This window comes from Syngnathus floridae, chromosome 2 (assembly GCF_059516105.1).
Source record: "Syngnathus floridae isolate MCC-2025c chromosome 2, RoL_Sflo_1.0, whole genome shotgun sequence".
Lineage (NCBI taxonomy): Eukaryota > Metazoa > Chordata > Actinopteri > Syngnathiformes > Syngnathidae > Syngnathus > Syngnathus floridae.
The window spans coordinates 19047524-19065378 of NC_142414.1; the positions used below are offsets into that span (position 1 = coordinate 19047524).

A 17855-nucleotide genomic window follows, 5' to 3' on the forward strand; every position below is an offset into this window, starting at 1 on the left:
CCACACAAATACAGCAACGGGTTTCAAAATACAATAATCTATTTTCTGTCTATTAGTATCCCAAAAATAAAGAACAAAAACAACATCCCACTACTACTAATTACTAATACTAATACGTACTAATTTCTGAAATAAGTTCTTTCTCTTCAGTTGTGTAAGGATAAATGGCTATTGATACAAATACAGTATGTGCAGCACCATATATTGCACAAACATATCAATATATATCATAAGAACATGCTATATCACACACTAATAGGAGGGGGTCCAGTTCAGAGCCTTGTGGAATGCCTTAGTTGACTGTAGCCAGGGTAGATTTGGAGCATTTGATGTTGTCAAATCGTAATTTATTGTCAAAATCTGAGCAGAACCAAAAATATGTACTGAAAGATGTTCTCTGAGGCAGAGGAGAAGGTCAAACTGAATCCTGATCCTTTCCTGATTCTGCAGTGATGAGGTTGTTTCATTTAAAGTCAAATTGAAAGGGTTAGGAAGGCAAGGTCTTTGTGAGAGTTTCTGAATTAGACCAGGCTTTCTGAAAATCAGAACTCCAAAAACCTGCAAACAAAACCTCACCTGCTAGTCTGAACTGTTGCTTGTGTGTTTTCTTTGTCAAAAGCGAAACAGGTTCAAAACCTTGGATCTGGGAGGCACTTTCCCACCATACTGCCAATTGTGGACATTCCATTGTCTGGTTAATTAATTTGCAAAGGGAACACAGTGCTCATTACTTTAACAAAGAGAATATGATAGAGGAGCTCTACCACAGAGAGATAACAGCACTTGTGACCTGACTTTAATAAAAACGCACAAGGAACTTGGTGCGGCTTTCATTCCCTCCAAACTTGTTTTTATTTGCTTGTAAATTGCAACTCATCCGTCTCTTGATGAGCGTGTCAGGCGGGTCACAAAGATGCTTAAATAACGATCTGTGCTGCTGTGTGACGGACCCCCTGATGTTCATTTGCAAACACCTAGCCATGCAATTCATGGCAGCTTTTCATTTGGACCTTCTCACTGAAACAGCTGGCCAATTTCATTGCCTTCATCTCCTTTATATTCCCTCCTGCCCCCCGCCCCAACAGTTTTCTCCAAAGAAATCCTTTCATCCTTCCTCGCCAGCCTGCTATGTGTCGGCTTAAATATTCAGCTCTCTGAGCTCTCTCCCAGTCATCTGGTGTCGTTTTTATCGAGCCAACGAGCGCTACAGTATGGCTGAGTCAGGACGGGGCACTTCCTTTGTGTTCACACCACCTCTATCGTTTAAGTTGTGAGCGTCTATTGCAAGGATAGGGAATCTATTTGATGCGGCTTACCATGCTTGCCTTTAAGAAAAAAATGAACAAGTGTTATAAAGAGCGTCGGAATAATAGACCTAAAATGCTCATTTAACATACAGTACATAAACATTTGTTTGATCGGTGCAGGCAGGACCGCGGGTGCAGAGTTGGTCTCTGATGGGAATAAGGTTCCCCACCTCACTTTAAATACATACCAAACAGATGGGCAATGCTAATTTGCAAAAAAAAAAAAAAACATCTTCAAAGTGTGCACAGCAGAATTACGGTAACTCTACTAAAACAACAACGTTTTGTAAACCGATAGAATAAAAGACAACTTTGAGAGACAACTCACCGGCTTAATGTTGTAAGCCAGGAGCACAAAGCTCCTGTCTGCAGAAACCTGGAATTTTGTTGTGGTCAGATCCTGAAAAACACACAAAATGATCAGAGCACAAATAATTTATGAAGTAAGTAGGATTCTATCTTTGCTGTGAGTGATTTGCTCTCGTTTATAGTATTGCATTTGACCGGTGGAGCTCCCCACGGCAGAGTCGTGGGACCATTTGTTTTCTTTTATTCAATCAAAAATGTGTTTTCTTAGTAAAAAAATTCAATTCTTTATTTCTATGCTGACTATTTTCCCAGAGCTACAGATGTTAGCCTCAAACTTTTACATGACTTTTAGAGTCTTTGCTGCTGTGCTATGTCAAAGTCCACCAGTAGGTTTGTTGTTTTAATAACAATTTTCACAGCAGTCATTTTGAAACAGGAAAATGGCAAATAGTAGGACACATACAGGTGTGGTTATTGCGTAACTAAAGCCTACATAAATCTGTATTTTGAGCGTTCTCACTGTTCTGGTTAGCTACATGTGTCATCATTAAAGCCTTGCAAAAACATCACGTCTAATGGTGGCCCTTGTGCTCAATACTTTGCACTCATTTATTTGGGGGGACCCAATTACACTTCTTGGTGCACACCATATCCCAACACACTACATCTTGAGCCTGACAGCGGCAGTCTGCTGTGACCCACATATTGTGAGAATGCTCGCGTCGCACGCAGGAGGTCTGAGGAGCAATGAGGTCCTTGCTGGGAAGCAAACAATTCTCTTTGAAATAACAGGAGCTATATTCTGTCATGCTGCCAAACTATATTATGCTCTGACTGCAGGGGTGTACATCAGTGATTACACTTTTGCAGCGTTAGCGATAATCAAATTACTGGGTTTGTCTGAACTGTCGGAACTTTGAAGACGCGTAAACCAAACCAAATGGTGTTGACCAAAAACGTTGTGATGAGTCAACACAGGTCCCTCTTGTTTGTCGTCATACGGCAAGTTTGGCAGAAACAGATTGTTTTTGTGTCATTAGTCATCGAACTAAAGTGTGAACGTTCAATACTGAGACAGGACAAATCACAGTTTACTATCAGCCATTTTGCTTGTGTGTGACAGATCAATCATAATAATTCCAAAATAGACTGAAATGGGCCACCTATAGTAGAGGGCATAAAGAATTTCGACCAAGAAATTGATTTCCTTTGCATTTACAGCAGGATGGTCGGGGAGACAGCCAAGAGACAAACAGCAGCAGTAAAGAAGCTCCTCCTTTAGATCTGCTTCCGTTTGAGCCTCGAAGTGAGTTTACATCCTTATACCTCGCCAACAAAAAAAAAAGTTTTATCTTCATGTGTGCAGCACTCACCAGTGAAGTATTGTCCAGCAGGATGGTCGTCAGGTTGTTGTTGAGGCTGAAAGACAAGACGTGCCCCTCTCTGGTGCGCAGAACCACTTCGTTATCTGCCATTAGTAAAAGTGGTAGATTATGGAAAATTGACTTTTTGATTGCTTGTGAATTGTATACAAGCAGTTGAATCTCTGGGGTGCCTGCAGAAATTGTAAAAGTCAAGTCAAAACTTTTTTTTACAAGAGGTTCTATGCAGCCCAACATGTCTTAACGAAGTTTTCTGATTAATATTGTTTGTGGAATATGTATAAAGCAGCAAGATCCACTCATTTTTATTCATCTCAGGGGGTGGCCATTTTGCCACTCGCTTTTGACTGAATATGACATCACAGTTGCATAGGGCTCAGGTGACGACCAATCACAGATCTAATAAAACAGTTTGAATAAAGTGTGCTCTAACTCTGATTAATGGGGTATTTCCACAAAAGTGTCTCACAGACATGCTATTAAGATGCTTGAGAACTGTTCTAACAAAAGATCAATAGCCGGTATTAGCTTTCTCACTTTTATGTTGTATACTGTTCCAAATCAAGAGTTTCTGTATGGATACAGAACAAGAATTACTTTATGTTCAAAGACGACTAGTTGAGAATTGAGATGAATAAATTATCTTAGGATGTGAAAGACACCAAAATCCATTTGACAGTTTGGCACCCTTACTGTGTTAGGGTACCACAAGCAGTGGCAGGGTGCTGATATAGGTGGACTTCAATGTAGTTCAGTAGGGTGCAGACAAATATTTCTCATGTTCATTGGCTTTCTTAAAGTCTGGGTTGAATAGCACTGTTTGGTGCAATATGAAATATGATCCTTACCCGTCAACCAGGCCACGCAGGGGTCATGAACTTTGAACGCTTCACTTTCCAAGTCCTCCATAGTTAAGAGTGAGTGGCGTAACAAGTGTGATTCATCTGAAGATGAAGCCGGACAAAAAAATTAGTGAGTGTTTTGTTTATTTTATAGTTAATGGTTTAACATTTTTTATACTTGTGTGACAATGAAGGTTGATAGAAAATTAGATAAGTGAGGTGAATCACCAAGACCTTTCGTGCGTTTAAATTATTTGTACACTTGTTTTAAATATCGGGGATTTTTTTATTTTTTTTTACAAACTCCAGTGACGTCAGGTTTCTATTTCCATTATTTCCTTTTCATCTTTCTTACCAGGGGTGAGAAGGACGACAGAGAGAATGACCAACGACATGACAGCCAGGATCACCATCATGGCGATGCCGATGCCCTTCCAGTTCCGCGGTGGCCCGTCTGAACTCCCCAGCTCCTGTCCCGAATAAAGAAGACCACACACGCTGAATGGGCACATTTGTGTGACTTTATTTTCACAGTGGAACAAGCGACCATGTCTTAACTTTCAAATCACCTCCATGTCCATATAAAAGATGTATTCCCTTGTTATGAGATCAGACTTTCAAATGCTGATGCTTTTTTTGTCTGCACTATCACTTTCAATCACTGTGCACTTCATTTAGCTTAACTGACTGAGAGGCAAAGTGGTGCTGCTAAAACAAAATGTGATGTGTGTGGCGTGCTTGGAATTTTGATGAAGCTGGATTTATTATAACACTTGGATATTGCTCTGGAATACCCACTGATGCTGTTGCAGTTGCTTTGAGGAATGTCAGCACCATAAAAAAAATCATTTTTAAAAAAACTATGAAAAAGCTTACTTGATATCTTAGTGGAGTTGTGGTGGAACAATTTGTCCACTCCACATACACAGTCCACGGTCAAAGTGTAATAATGCAATGCGGCTTCTTTTTTTGTGTGTGTTGGTGGCTGAAAACCGATTGTTCTCAAGAACCAAACACAGAGCAAAGGACGGCAACAATAACAATAGAGTCTTCATTTAATCGAGTAATAAAAATACTGATGATTATGTGAAACTGATTGTTGCTTAATTGTATCTTGAAACGACTGTATTATGGAAAATGAAGTGCGCTACTTAGCTGTGACCAGTAGAGACACTGCTGATACCGTCTTTACAATGTTCAAGTTAACATGTCATAAAATTAAAACCAAACACACTTCCCTCAATTTTTTATGGCATCTAAAATGATATGAAAATAGATACTACATAAATAAATATAGCGAAGTGGCTCAGTAATAGCGTGGTCTTCTCATGGATTCGATTGTCACCATGACACTGATACTGCGTCATCATTAGGGAGATAAGCGTCTTGGAGGTGGAAAAGCCCTTTATAAGTGACACCCTGTTTTACATTTACCATGATCAATTTATCGATTATTAATTAGCCACATAATGTTTATACATTTCTTTCCCACACACAGCAACACGTCTTAAAAGAAAATAAAACTCACATGAGAGCAAATCTCATCTCTACAAGGTTTGCAGGCAATGCATTTAAGCTGCTTGCTAGTCATCATCAGTCACAATTAAACACAATGGTGTGCCGTAGACAGCCCGGTTACGTTTTATCACAATGCGTGGCTGACACCGCCGGCTGAAGTTCAATGATCTGGTGGCCGATAAACTCAGCATTCATTACGCCTCGCCCACCCTCGTCGCTCGTTGCCAGCAATGTGGGCAGGCCGGAAGCACAGAGGGGAAACAGACTGCGGCCCCTCCTTGCTCAATGGGCTGCCTGCACCAACTCTATTTTTGAATCCCTAATCATGACCATGTGAGCATGAATAGTGCCAACTAATGCGCTTCCACAAATATAACACTTCATTAACACGCAATTAGATCAAGAAATACAGGAGTCAAATGCTCATCATAATGCTTATTCAGCTAGTTGAATCCATCTGGCAAAAATGCACTTGCTCAAAGGTAAACTAAGTACTGAAAATCACATGCAAAGGTTTACATTTTTAAGATATGATTAATGTTAATTTGCTTAGCTGAATTTGCAATGCTTTGGTGATTCCATTATTATATTAGGCTACACAATATTACTCTCAGTCCTGCCAGTAAATAGACCACAACTAAAATTTGGGTGAGAGTACCCGAAGAAAACCAACGCAAAGATGATTAGAGCCTTAGGGAATGGCTAAAGAGAGTAAGCACATGAAGAGCTTGGCAGGAACAACAACAAAGTCAGACACTACGGAAATGACTCCAAAAATCAAATTTCACAATTGTATCACATGCTCTGTATTAAATGTGAGCGTAGCAGCGCTCTACACAGCGTGATGCGATTTCAAAAGTTCTGTTTACTAACACAATGCCTGCCAAACAATTCTCTTCAGCAATTCATCCAACGATTCCAATTGTATAGATCGTACTTCCATTGCCATACTACAAACCAGATGGGCGATCCAGGCACTGTGAAGATTTCACAAATTAGACTCGGGAGACTTCTTCATCTCCATTTTCTGTGTCTTTGAGCCATTGTGATTTTGCCGATAAATCATATGAGAGGGAGAGCAGACGGTTGAGGGATACTGCTTTTGGATTTGCATATGCACAGAAAAAAGAGCATTCTCCACATCAGTCAAAGATGTTATATAAGTTATTTAAGAAGCAAGCCTACAAAAGGAATTCCGTGGCAGCCATCGGTATTCTCGACATGAACCTGACTTTAATGAATCGCCGTAATTGCACACATGGAGAAAGCATAGATTAGCGTGTAGCCCACATATGTATCACCTTGTCAATATCTGGCTCAGAGCAGAGGTCGTTGTTTGAGCGGGCTGTAACTTTGTATTGTTTAGAGGAACGACCAAGCCGCTCGCATAATGAGATATGGCAGCGGTGTCGTATCGATTCACATCTCAGCAATTCTTTTATTACTTTGAGAAGAACGTCAGTGCACCATCTTGCCATCGCTCTCAGTCTTGTAACAGCCACTAACTGGGATGATTGTATTTTTTTTCCAGGGCCCTCGAGGCTTTTTTTTCCCATGACAGTGGTATCCGCATATTCTTTTGCTGCACACTTATCAATATTACTGGAGAAAACAGCAAAGGAATATTCAATCAGCAAAGATAGCAGGATTTTCTGACCCCATTTGCAGCAACAGATAAAAGGAAAGCAGCACTGAGTAGAGCACAGATCTATCCCAAGGCCGAAGAATCATAAACATCGCCCCCTGGCACCCTTGATAAAAAGTAAATGCATAGTAATTTCTTGTACTGCAGTAGCAATTGGCTGGAAACTAGTTCAGGTTGGAAACCGCCTTCTGTGAAAGTCAGCTGGGAAAGGCTATGTGCACCTGTGACTTGAATGAGAGCTATAGAGGATGGATGGATGGATGGATGGATGGATGGATGGATGGATGGATGGATGGATGGATGGATGGATGGATGGATGGATGGATGGATGGATGGATGGATGGATGGATGGATGGATGGATGGATGGATGGATGGATGGATGTACACGTCTGATAAGAAGCACATTTTCATTGCATGGTCAAGGTTTCAAAGCTGTGTATTAGGGGTACATTCTGACTATGTATCGGCATATTAATTGACAAGAAAAATAGAAGACATGATTATTTTGTTTCAGTGCAGTCACCCGCAGCTCCACACCTAGTCATCATAATAATATAAAATCATCATTGGCCTAACAGCAAATGAGACGGTACGAGGTCTGAAACAGGTCTGCTCTTTCACACAAGCTAGTTTCAACAAGGCATGAAATTGGGTATATAAAGTGTATCAGAATTTTCTATCCTTGGAGCATTTTTTGACAAATGCATGGGACAGCTGTGTTACAAAGATATCTAGAAATGTTTCAAACTGAGCATGTTGCCTTCATAAAGGTAATTATTGCAGTCACTCTGTTAGATGAGACATTTTATAAGCCAGTGATGGCACCCTTTATTGAAGAGCTTGGCCTCATCACTCTTCACAGTGACTGCAGCTCTCGTGAGAAATGTTACAACTTTTGCCAGCAATGTGGCATCACTGAGCCTTGTGAGAGACAATAAAGCAGCAGGATTATTCCTCGGGTGCTGCACTCAAGTTTGCCCGGGATGTCATCACGTCAAAGCGAAAACACATAAAGTTCTTGTGTGAGTTCACGACAGATCTCTCTGGGCTCTGTGTGGTGTTACATCTCAGTTTCTCCACTGAGACCTCTCTGTGCTGATCTCACCAGAGCAAAGGGGAGAGTTCTCTTGATAATACAGCATGTGCTAATTAGTCCACTTGGCAAGCTTTAGCATTTATACACTTGTACTGCAAAGACACAGAAGCACACGAATGCATTTTCAGGCAGCATTCGAAACAAAAATGTTGAAATATAAAGCGTTTTATCTGTTTTACATTAAATTGCGGGAAATTATCCAAACAGCGACATTGGCAAGTCTTACATAGAAACCTTTTGATTTATTTATTTATTTATTTATTTATTTATTTATTTATTTATTTATTTATTTAGTTAGTTAGTTAGTTAGTTAGTTAGTTAGTTAGTTAGTTAGTTAGTTAGTTAGTTGCTAATCCAGTTGCTGCTGGAAAAAGAATGAATAGCAGATGGCATCCGCCGTAACATCCCCAGAGAGCCATTTTTGAATTGCATTGAAATCAGCTAAGCATATAATTACTCTGATCTAAGAGTTTACCACACAATGTAAGTGACCCTTGATGCATTGTGCAGTGCGGAGTTAATGAGCCTTTGTTGACGTTATCAATAACAAGAAGAAGAGATATGCCAGTGTCGTTGAGTGTTTTCAGGCAATTGGTTTCGATTTATAGCGATTTATACTTTACTTGCATGAACATATTAAGCCAGGTAACCAATTAAGAGTGTTATGCTGTTTTTTTCTTGCTTTCAATGTTGGTATGGGTTGTTGCTTGGTCATTATTGCCCTGATAACTGTGTAAGGCAGCTGTGGCACAAACCTCAAAGCGCATGTCTTTCCAAAATGTGACATCATTTGAAAAATGAGTACCTCAGTAACTGCAGGTGGATGTGTTGAGAAATAAAATGTGTAACAAAATAAAAATCTAATTCCAGCAACATATTAAAAGAAGACACGGTGTGCTGAAAAACAAGTAACAAGTTTACCAAATTTGAACACGTACACTGGTTGCACATAATTAAAATGTAGTAAACTGACTTTCCACATTATTTCATGATTTTAAGGGGGAAATTTCACTTTACCAGATTTTCATCATATGCAACCAATGTACATGATCAAGTTAAGGACTTTTTCTGATTTTACAACCAATTTTACAAAGATTTACAAATGTTCAATATATATATATATATATGACTATGTTGACTGTGTTTTAACTAACACACTAAATTCATTTTTTATTGCTAATTAATGACAATCTTCACCCTGAGAACAGATTTAAGAAAACGTTAAACTAACATCCAACTTGAATTTAACATTAGTTATTACACGAGTGGCAATATTATTAGACTCCCAAATTGTGTTTTTGAAAACTCTATTAGATTTATTTTGTAATATCAGCTATTCCAAGTGTCATTATTCGTTTTTGTCATATACATCAATGATTTAATAACTCTTGTTTAAATATATATTTGCTCACTACAAAACAAATGTTGCCCCTACCATTTGTTGAGTAAATAACGATTTTCTGCAACAAAAGAGCTGATACGACAGCAAGCGAAAGAAATTAGTAAATGGGGCATATAGACATCATTCAGGGTACCAATGAGGGGTCTCAAATGCTCCATATTGAATTCTTGCGGCAAGCAAAGCGGAAAGGCTGTTATCGATGCAAATAAAGGCGACATATGGACAGCTTCTGCATTGCACGTGTGGAAAATGATCATATTGATAGCAACAAAATCTGATTCAATGCTCCCCTGTTGTGGTCATTCACGGGTAAATATCAAGCGCACAACCAGGGTGGAGGCACACACACGCGTGCGCGCGCGCGCAAAGGCACACACGCACACACAAATGAAGACACGTACCAGCTCGGTGGTCATGTTTTGTTGAGTTGTGGCGATCATCGTGTTGTCGTAATCCAACAAATCTCTGCAGCCTTAGTGGGTTCTCGTGTGTTCACGAGTGTGTGCGCGCGCGTTTGCGTGTTCTCAAAAGCCACCGAGCATCTGCACTGTTGTCTCCGCTTCTCGCAAGTTTGTCCTCATCGGGTTGGTGGTGCCACCCCCTCCCGGCTTTTTACACCCCCACCTCTCTCATGCGGGTGACTCTTCATTAATTTCCCACAATCCGGTTAAAGACTATTGATCGGCGCAAAGATTAATCACGGAGGGGACAGCTGTATTTCGAAAGCAGACAGCTGAGTGGCAGTCAGCCAATATGCGGAATATTGATCAAATATTTGCTGAATTCTACGGTAGCATTCCATCCGCGCAAGGGGTCCTCGTTTTACGACGCAGTTCCAAAATAAGCAGTAGAAAATGCATGTTGGATGAAAAACATAAAACAAAACATAAAATTAAGTGGCAATAACTTAACGTTCCTAGTCACAGTCAATCTACCTACCCTAAATCAGTAGTAAAAACACTGAGATTGTAAATATAACACATTTTGAATAAAACAACAACATATAAGCCGATAACTTTCTCTGTCTAGGTCAAAGGACGAGATTGTAAATATAACACATTCTAAATAAAAATAAAAAACATATAGGTCGATAACGTCCTCTGCCTAGGTCAAAGGACACTTGGGTTTATGTATTTGATTAGTGGTCCCGTTTTCCCCCACTTGGAAGTATGGCTCTCTTGAAAATGCTTCAATTTTGAAGTTTTTTACCGGAAACGGGTCGTTTTTTTGGACGTGACGTCACCATCAAGTGGCACGGTGCTCGTTGCTCATTGGCTAGGAGTGAAATTTTAAATTTACACGCGGCTGTTGCAAGAGGAGGCGAACGGACGGGACGGCAAAGTGGTTGCTGGTCGCTTGGAAACTCGAAGATCGCCGCACCAGTGTGATTACAAACTCGCTGGTGGGAGTTTTTCTCCAGATATTTCTATAATTGCAATAAAAGAACAGTAGGTAATGGGCTTTTTCGTTGTTTGTTTTGCGTATGTTTGAGCAGCTGACAAAGCTCCGTTGCTAGCGTCCACTGTCTGACTCACAAGCGTTGCTTCCTTTATAGTCTTTGAATTCTTTTTGACGTCGGTGCGAAAAATAAACGGGAATTTAGACATTCTAAACTATCCGAAAACGTCACCAAAAACGTATTTTCCATGTTTTCTTTGAATGCGTAGTAGTAAGGTTGTCTCGGCGTATTTTTTCTTTTAATTTACAATCCAAAGCATTCGTGAATCGTGATACAACCCTCCCCCCTAAAAATAAATAAATCGCGATTTAATAGCTTTACTTACCTCTATCAGCAGACTTTATAATGTACGGATGGCCTAACAGGACGTTATTTCAAAAATCAGGTTGCCAACATGGTGTCCGCGGGCACCATCTCACCACACGAGTAGCCTGCAGGCCTTCTCTAAAAACAACTCATCAGTGATAGGACATTGCGGTTTCCTAATAATGTTTTCCATAGTGTGACTTGGGAGCTTTCTTTTTTAGCCATTGCGCTCAGTTGTTATTGTCGGATCCAATGCAAGATGACCATTACTTTAAAAATAGTTCATAATTTATTTTGAAATAATTGTTAGTTTTATTCGGAGAAATTAACTTTGTGTAGGTCTTTATTCATTGTATGTTTGTATAAATTAACAAGAGTATTTAGACATTCCTGTTGCTCCCTCTTCAGTTGCAAAAGCTTGGTGACCCTTTCTCCAAGTTAAGCACAGCAAACATTGTGTTTTTTTGCAATTGAATAACTGCTCTGTGTTAAAAATTCACACTAGAAAGAAAATCACTGCTATGTTTTATGTAGAGTGGGTCCTCACGACGGGGGTTCCCATGGTCTGATTTTAAACCTTTTTTTAGGTGATGGTGGCAGAACCAGCATTGGCCCTGTATAGTCATGATATAATGCCCTAAGTTTTAATTATTTCATAATCAGCGTCTTTATACTATACTTTTTAAGCCTTTCAAATATGTGCACATTTTGCACGTTTTTCAGTTCAAAACCTAATTCACTATTTAACATTCGACTCATTCCAGCCTGCATATTTTGTTCAAGCTGAATGCTGTACGGTAAAAGATCACAATTAATTCCTGTGAGTAAAACTATTAAACGTTTTTAAAGGGAAAGAATGTAAATCAAAATTGCTGTGATTTTTTTTTTTTCTTTTTTTTGCGTGTAAAATAAGATCTTATCGTGCTCTTTTCCAGCTTTCCCCCAAAACACCATGGAGAACGCCGTGCTGAACCTCCAGAGTTTGTATGAGAAGATGCGGTCGCAGGTTGAACTTCTCTCTGAAGGCGTGGAACCCAGTGAGTTGTGTTTTTCTTCTGGAGTTTCACAATCTATTGCTATAGAAATAGAAAATGTGACAATATCCAATGCAACAATTTATTTGCTCAGGTGCATCGCACTGCCTCAATGTTTTACAATTGTCGACAATTTTTTCATGCAAAAACTAGTGTTCAGCATAACCATTTTATTGAATCAGTTGATTAAATTGTATTTTTTTCCTTCTGTATCAGCCCCCAAAATTTTACATTGTTCGTTACCTAATATAAAGTTTGGAAAAGTTCAAATAAAGGAGAAACTTAGTGGCGTTATAAGAGACTGTGAAGTTCAAAGATGTTTAGAAAAATGACTCGTCTTGCCACCAGGCTTCATTCTCATGGCTCAGAACTTTGAAGACTGCCGCCGCAAGTGGCTGATGGCAGAGGAGAATCTAGAATCCTGCAAGGAGATTCTCACCAAAGCAGAGACTGAGAAAACTTCCTTGGAAGTCAAACTGAAGCATGCCCGCAACCAAGTGGACGTGGAGATTCGGCGCCGGCAGAAGGCCGAGGCTGACTGTGACAAATTGGTGTGTGGACTCTGTGGAGAATTTGTTTGCGAGCACTGGGAATTGGGTGCATAAGAGCATGTATGGATGGTTTCATTTGATAATCTGTGGTTCCGTTTGTATTGGGTGCAGGACCGCCAGATCCAGTTGATAAGGGATCTTCTCACAAGCGAGGGCTCTTCCAACAGCATCCAGCTGAGTGCGGAGCAGCGCTCGGCTCTGGCCTTCCTCAACACGCACGGCCAGGGAGCGGCCGCTGTGAATACCAGCCGAAGGTGACAATCTTTGCCATTGCTTTGCAGGCCAGAATGTCTCGATGCCTCGGGCATCGTGACACGCTTTGATGTCAGGCTCATTCATACAAGAATGCTTTAAGTGAAGATGGACAGTTGCTTTACGACTGACCTTACAAACATTTAAAAACGAGTCTCGAAATGGTGGTTTTTGAAAGACAAACCAACAGCTCCTGTGTTTGTTGTTTTTATTAACATTGGATGGAAATACTAGCAGATTTCATACAATCGCTCATCTAAGCAGGTATCCACTGTTTGTCACTCTGGCACATAGAGGGTTAAAAAGAAAAATCTTCCCGCTACATTTATGATGGATTGAGACACAAGAGTGCAAAATAAAGATTATACATTGTAGTAAATAAATAGGTCATATTAAATACATGTTTCATAGGTAAAATAATAGGTAAACAAACGCATAAGAAAACCTATGCTAACCTTCAGTGTTGGTGCCAGAAGTGAATTTATGGATTTTGATGCCAGGCAGAATGTTAATAAATAAAACGGTTTTAGTGTCATACAACAGAAAATATGCAGCTGGGGAGCAGCTTGGGTAACACTTCTTTACAAAGTTACATTGCCATCTACTGGCCCAGCATGACTGTTTTGTTTTGGCCATCTGATTAAGAGGTGAAACTTTTCACCAGCTAAAAAAAAATAAGGAAAGTAGGTAATTATGCTAATTTAAAGGACACTATTATTTTTCAATGTAACTGCTGTCTGTTTTTATGCAGGCATGAATATGTCACTGTCAAACAATGATGGACATCCGACAACAGTTGTTTGAAATACTTCTCTACCCATCAAAATGTATTTTTGGAGCACCGCTTATGTCCAACAGTTAGGATACTTATTTATAAATAATATTGAAATATTGTTCATCCCAATTTACATTTTTTTATGTTTACGTTTGTATTCTCTTTGTGGTCAATGCCATTTTCAAGAACGACTCCACTGGCAAATCAAACGTCTTCCTCTCTTCTTCACTTTCACCATTTTTGCTGTTTTTGCCTTTTAACCTAACTTTTTATCTTTATTTTTCTTTGTCTAGGTTGACCACCATAGACGAATCTGGCTCAATCGTGTCAGATATCAGCTATGACAAAACTGACGACTCTCTTGTAAGCTACTTTTATCGAATGCCTAAACTCGGTCTTTCATCATCATCACCCATAACAGTCAAGTCACATGTAATTGTGCTTGGCCCGTAATAGGACTGGGACACGTCCACTGTGAGGCCAATGCGACTGAGGAAGCGACAAAAGAGGGTATGTCAAGTCCTTCGGTAGGGTCCCTCTGCTCGAAATGTGATTGACGTAATTTTCATGTTCATTTTAGCGCTCATCAAGGCATCACGTGGATGGCCCTGCAGGGGTTTCCAAAAGAACTCGATCAACAACTGTCATGCACGAGGGGGTAATTTCTTTTCTTTTCTTTTTTTAAATGGAAGCAACTAATACAACCATTCAGCAAAATTATGCTCATCTCAATGTTTAATGTTAGGCTTTTATGTTGTTTGTATCTCTTCTTGTTTGTCTGACAGGCTAATGAGAGCCTGGTGACCACGACCAAAGTGACCGTCCCCGTAGACGGCGGACCTGTTGAGGCAGTTGCCACCATCGAGACGATCCCTTACTGGACTCGTAGCAGGAAAAACAGTGGTAAATGTGCTGCTGTGGTTCACTGCTACATTTTGTCTTTTTGTAGCTTCCTCAACTCTGTATCCGCTTCAGCTCCCATGGAGTGGGACTCTGAGTCCGTCACGTCCGAGGATGTTTTCAAGCAGCCTGTCAACCCGGAGGTGGAGAAAAAAAATGAGCCCAGCACGCCGCAGAAAAGCAAAGGGGTTCGCCAGCATGAGTTTGTCTCCAAAACGGTAAGAGTACACGCTTTTGAAGCAATTGTGTTTTTAAAATCTCATTAAAGCACTGATGACTTTGTCGTTTAACTAGCAAGCCCCACTTCACTCCCGTCATTTGGCTTTCCTAGGTCATCAAGCCAGAGTCCTGCGTGCCTTGCGGGAAGAGGATCAAATTTGGCAAGATTGCCTTGAGGTGCTGCGACTGCCGCGTGGTCGCGCACCCGGAATGTCGGGACCGATGCCCACTGCCGTGCATCCCCAACATCGGAAATACACCTGTAAAATTTGGGGAGGTGAGCCAGAGCAAACCGCACAGATGTTTAGCTTAGCTTGCCATGCAACATTGTGATGAAATAGTTTCATGTAAGATGCTTTCATTTTGACATTGCTCAAAAATTTCCATTTGAATCTTGTTGTTTGTGTCCAGGGCGTTCTTGCGGATTACGTCCCAGACGTTTCACCAAAGATCCCTCCTCTCGTGGTCCTCTGCATTGGAGAGATTGAACAGCGAGGACTGCGTGAGGTATGGGTCGTTTTCTCTCCTCATGAGTGTATGTATCCAAGCTCAAAACTAAACAATCATAAGGAACCCCTCACCTCTTTTTAGACTGGACTGTACCGGCTGTCCGGTGCTGATCGCACAGTGAAGGAGCTGAAAGAGAAGTTTCTACGCGGCAAAACCGTTCCTGTGCTAAGCAAGGTGGACGACATTCACGCCATCACCGGCCTCCTCAAGGACTTCCTTCGCAACCTCAAGGACCCTCTCCTCACCTTTTACCTGAACCGTCAATTCATGGAAGCCGCCGGTAATATGCAGAGCCAATGATTGAATTTTTTAGAATCCATCGCATCAAAACACAATAACACATGAATTGTGATACGATTCATTAGATAAATCATCCATCCTGAGGATTGTTCAAAATTGAAATGTATTTGCAGTTGTCTCCTTCAATTTCAAGTAACAATTTATTCTCTGGTGTCCATTTGTTGTCTCAGAGGCCTCCGACGATGACAACAGCATTGCCTTGATGTACCAAACTGTAGGTCTCCTGCCACATGCTAATAGAGACACTTTGGCTTTCTTGATGCTCCACCTTCAGAGGTTAGCAGTTGCCTTCTGCCAGATACTCCTTCCTTTTTGTGTTTAACTCCACATTACCTAGCGTCTGTGAATGCATATTTCAGAGTGGCCGAGAGTTTGGACACAAAGATGACCATCGCTAACTTGGCGCGCGTGTTTGGTCCCACAATCGTGGGTCATGCTGTTCCCAACCCGGACCCCATGACAATCCTACATGATACCAAACGGCAACCAAAGGTTTGTACTTTGTAGGTTTGCATTGACAGCTCAGCACAACTTGCATAAGAGTTTCATATAGAACATTTTGAGGTCCACTCATGGACCAAACATCTCATAAGATATAAATCAGAATTTCCTCTTGCTCTGAGTTTTCTTAACCCGTCAGCTTGCTGTGAAGTGAGGCCCACAATACTTGGGAGGTGTTACTGACTCCTCTCTGCTCAGGTTGTGGAACGCCTGTTGTGCATGCCAGCCAGTTACTGGGCACAGTTTGTAAAGTCTGATAATGAGCAGCCACGCTCTGATCACCTGGTCATCCAGAACTCCAACTGCTACACTCCAGATAGAGGTGAGCATTCATCAGTCTGTCCAAAGTAGGGGTGGTCCCAGGCCCTTCTTTGAACCGTTGCTTCTGTTCCAGTGACCTTGCTCGGCCCCCTGACCACGCCGGAGCAGCAGATGAATAAAACGCCGTCCTCCAGCTCACTGACGCAGCGCTTCAAGTCCACGCTGACACCCAGGTAGGCGATTGATTGGATTCCTACTTTTCCAGATTTGTGTGTGCAGGTGGGCCAAAAAGTGCCATCTCTCTTGCCGCTGTTTCAAAGAAGTTGAGAATTCTTTTTTTATTTCCCATTCTGTGTTGAGTGGAAGTTGCAAGTTGGCGAATGGTTTCCTTTGAACTGACCTCATTGTTACGGTGTTGTATTTTAAAGATTTGGGAGCAAGAGCAAGTCCGCAGCTGCACTTCCTCAAGGGAGGTTCTTTCAATCGCCACTTCTCAAGTAACCCACATCTTTTTTTTTTCTGCCCCTGCAACACTTATTGTTTGTGTTTATTGTTCCACGTCTCAAAAAGATGGTTTACCTGTTTTCAAAATCGCCTTTTTTTTTTCCTCTTCAAAATCAGACTGAACGACGTTTTGTACACTTTTGATAGATGTGCGTGTTTTAAATATGGAAAGAGACTTACAGCAACGTGCCTCATTCTGACCACTTGGACAGTATAGTAACTACGAGAGCTGCATCACACATTGTCTTTACGATATTTAGTTTTGATTGACACTCTTGAGTTATTCGTCTGTTTATTTTGGGTATCACACTTAAGTAACAAAATACATTCAAAACAGAACATAATCCTACTCTTTAGTAGTGTACAAGTGTTCACAGCTGGTTTGCGAAAGTCTCTATTTAATCATTTTGTTCGATCGCTTTTCAACTCATGTGTCACTCAGAAGTTGAAGTGTGTGCGTGCGTGATTTTTTAGGCATTTCATATTCGAAGGTACACCTGCCTGTTTAGGTTAACTGCCATTGCATTTTGTACACTTTTAGAGAAATGTGCTGTTTTGTGTAATCTTTTGCTTAAATAGTTAAAATATACTTTTTGGAAAATGTGTGCTTCTCTTTTATATTTAACACTTGCGTTGTGTGTTTGATATATATTAGATATATAAAGTTGTGCTTAAAATAATACCAGTCCAACATGACTAACCAGATCAGTTGATGTTAGAAATAATAATTTGAGTATTGTAGCTGTAGCAGAGTTATAGAAGATGATCGAAAATAAGATTT

At 40.6% G+C, this 17855-nt stretch overlaps 2 protein-coding genes and 1 long non-coding RNA gene across 8 annotated transcripts in view; 2 read left to right on the forward strand and 1 right to left on the reverse strand.

Moving 5' to 3' along the window:
- LOC148402435 (inactive dipeptidyl peptidase 10) overlaps positions 1 to 10946 on the reverse strand; it is a 26466-nt gene extending 15520 nt beyond the window's left edge. The window contains exons 1-5 of one of the 2 annotated variants that reach the window (XM_088369127.1): positions 9904 to 10946; positions 4196 to 4310; positions 3847 to 3942; positions 2990 to 3084; positions 1636 to 1707 (exon numbers count right to left, since the gene is read on the reverse strand). In XM_088369127.1, coding sequence (XP_088225253.1) covers positions 1636 to 1707; positions 2990 to 3084; positions 3847 to 3942; positions 4196 to 4310; positions 9904 to 9942 — 417 coding nt within the window. In that variant the 5' untranslated portion in view covers positions 9943 to 10946. The remainder of the gene's footprint in view (positions 1 to 1635; positions 1708 to 2989; positions 3085 to 3846; positions 3943 to 4195; positions 4311 to 9903) is intronic. The other variant, XM_088369126.1, reaches the window with a different exon arrangement.
- Positions 1613 to 4431, forward strand: LOC148402436 (uncharacterized). Its single transcript, XR_015857135.1, has 3 exons — positions 1613 to 1750; positions 2838 to 2922; positions 4199 to 4431. It is a non-coding gene; the product is annotated as an uncharacterized LOC148402436 (long non-coding RNA).
- On the forward strand, positions 10764 to 17677 carry racgap1 (Rac GTPase activating protein 1). Of its 5 annotated transcripts, XM_088369134.1 has the most exons (17): positions 10788 to 10954; positions 12203 to 12304; positions 12650 to 12852; positions 12964 to 13106; positions 14173 to 14242; positions 14336 to 14389; positions 14460 to 14537; positions 14665 to 14782; positions 14855 to 14997; positions 15111 to 15275; positions 15410 to 15505; positions 15590 to 15788; positions 15979 to 16084; positions 16168 to 16300; positions 16508 to 16631; positions 16704 to 16803; positions 16999 to 17677. In XM_088369134.1, exons 2-17 carry the CDS (start codon positions 12220 to 12222, stop codon positions 17069 to 17071), a joined length of 1890 nt encoding a protein of 629 aa, XP_088225260.1. In that variant the 5' UTR covers positions 10788 to 10954; positions 12203 to 12219; the 3' UTR covers positions 17072 to 17677. The 5 variants fall into 5 exon arrangements, with proteins under 5 accessions (XP_088225258.1, XP_088225255.1, XP_088225256.1 ...); XM_088369132.1 differs by having other exon boundaries at positions 10764 to 10904; positions 14665 to 14997; XM_088369129.1 differs by having other exon boundaries at positions 10787 to 10954; positions 14665 to 14997.
- The last annotated feature ends 178 nt before the right edge of the window (positions 17678 to 17855 follow it).

Excerpts from the sequence above, each read along its gene's own strand:
- racgap1 (XM_088369132.1), top strand. The coding sequence starts at position 12,220 with ATGGAGAACGCCGTGCTGAACCTCCAGAGTTTGTATGAGAAGATGCGG. Across the intron at positions 14,390-14,459 it reads TGAGGAAGCGACAAAAGAGG|CGCTCATCAAGGCATCACGT; the intron begins GTATGTCAAGTC and ends TGTTCATTTTAG. Across the intron at positions 15,506-15,589 it reads AACAGCGAGGACTGCGTGAG|ACTGGACTGTACCGGCTGTC; the intron begins GTATGGGTCGTT and ends ACCTCTTTTTAG.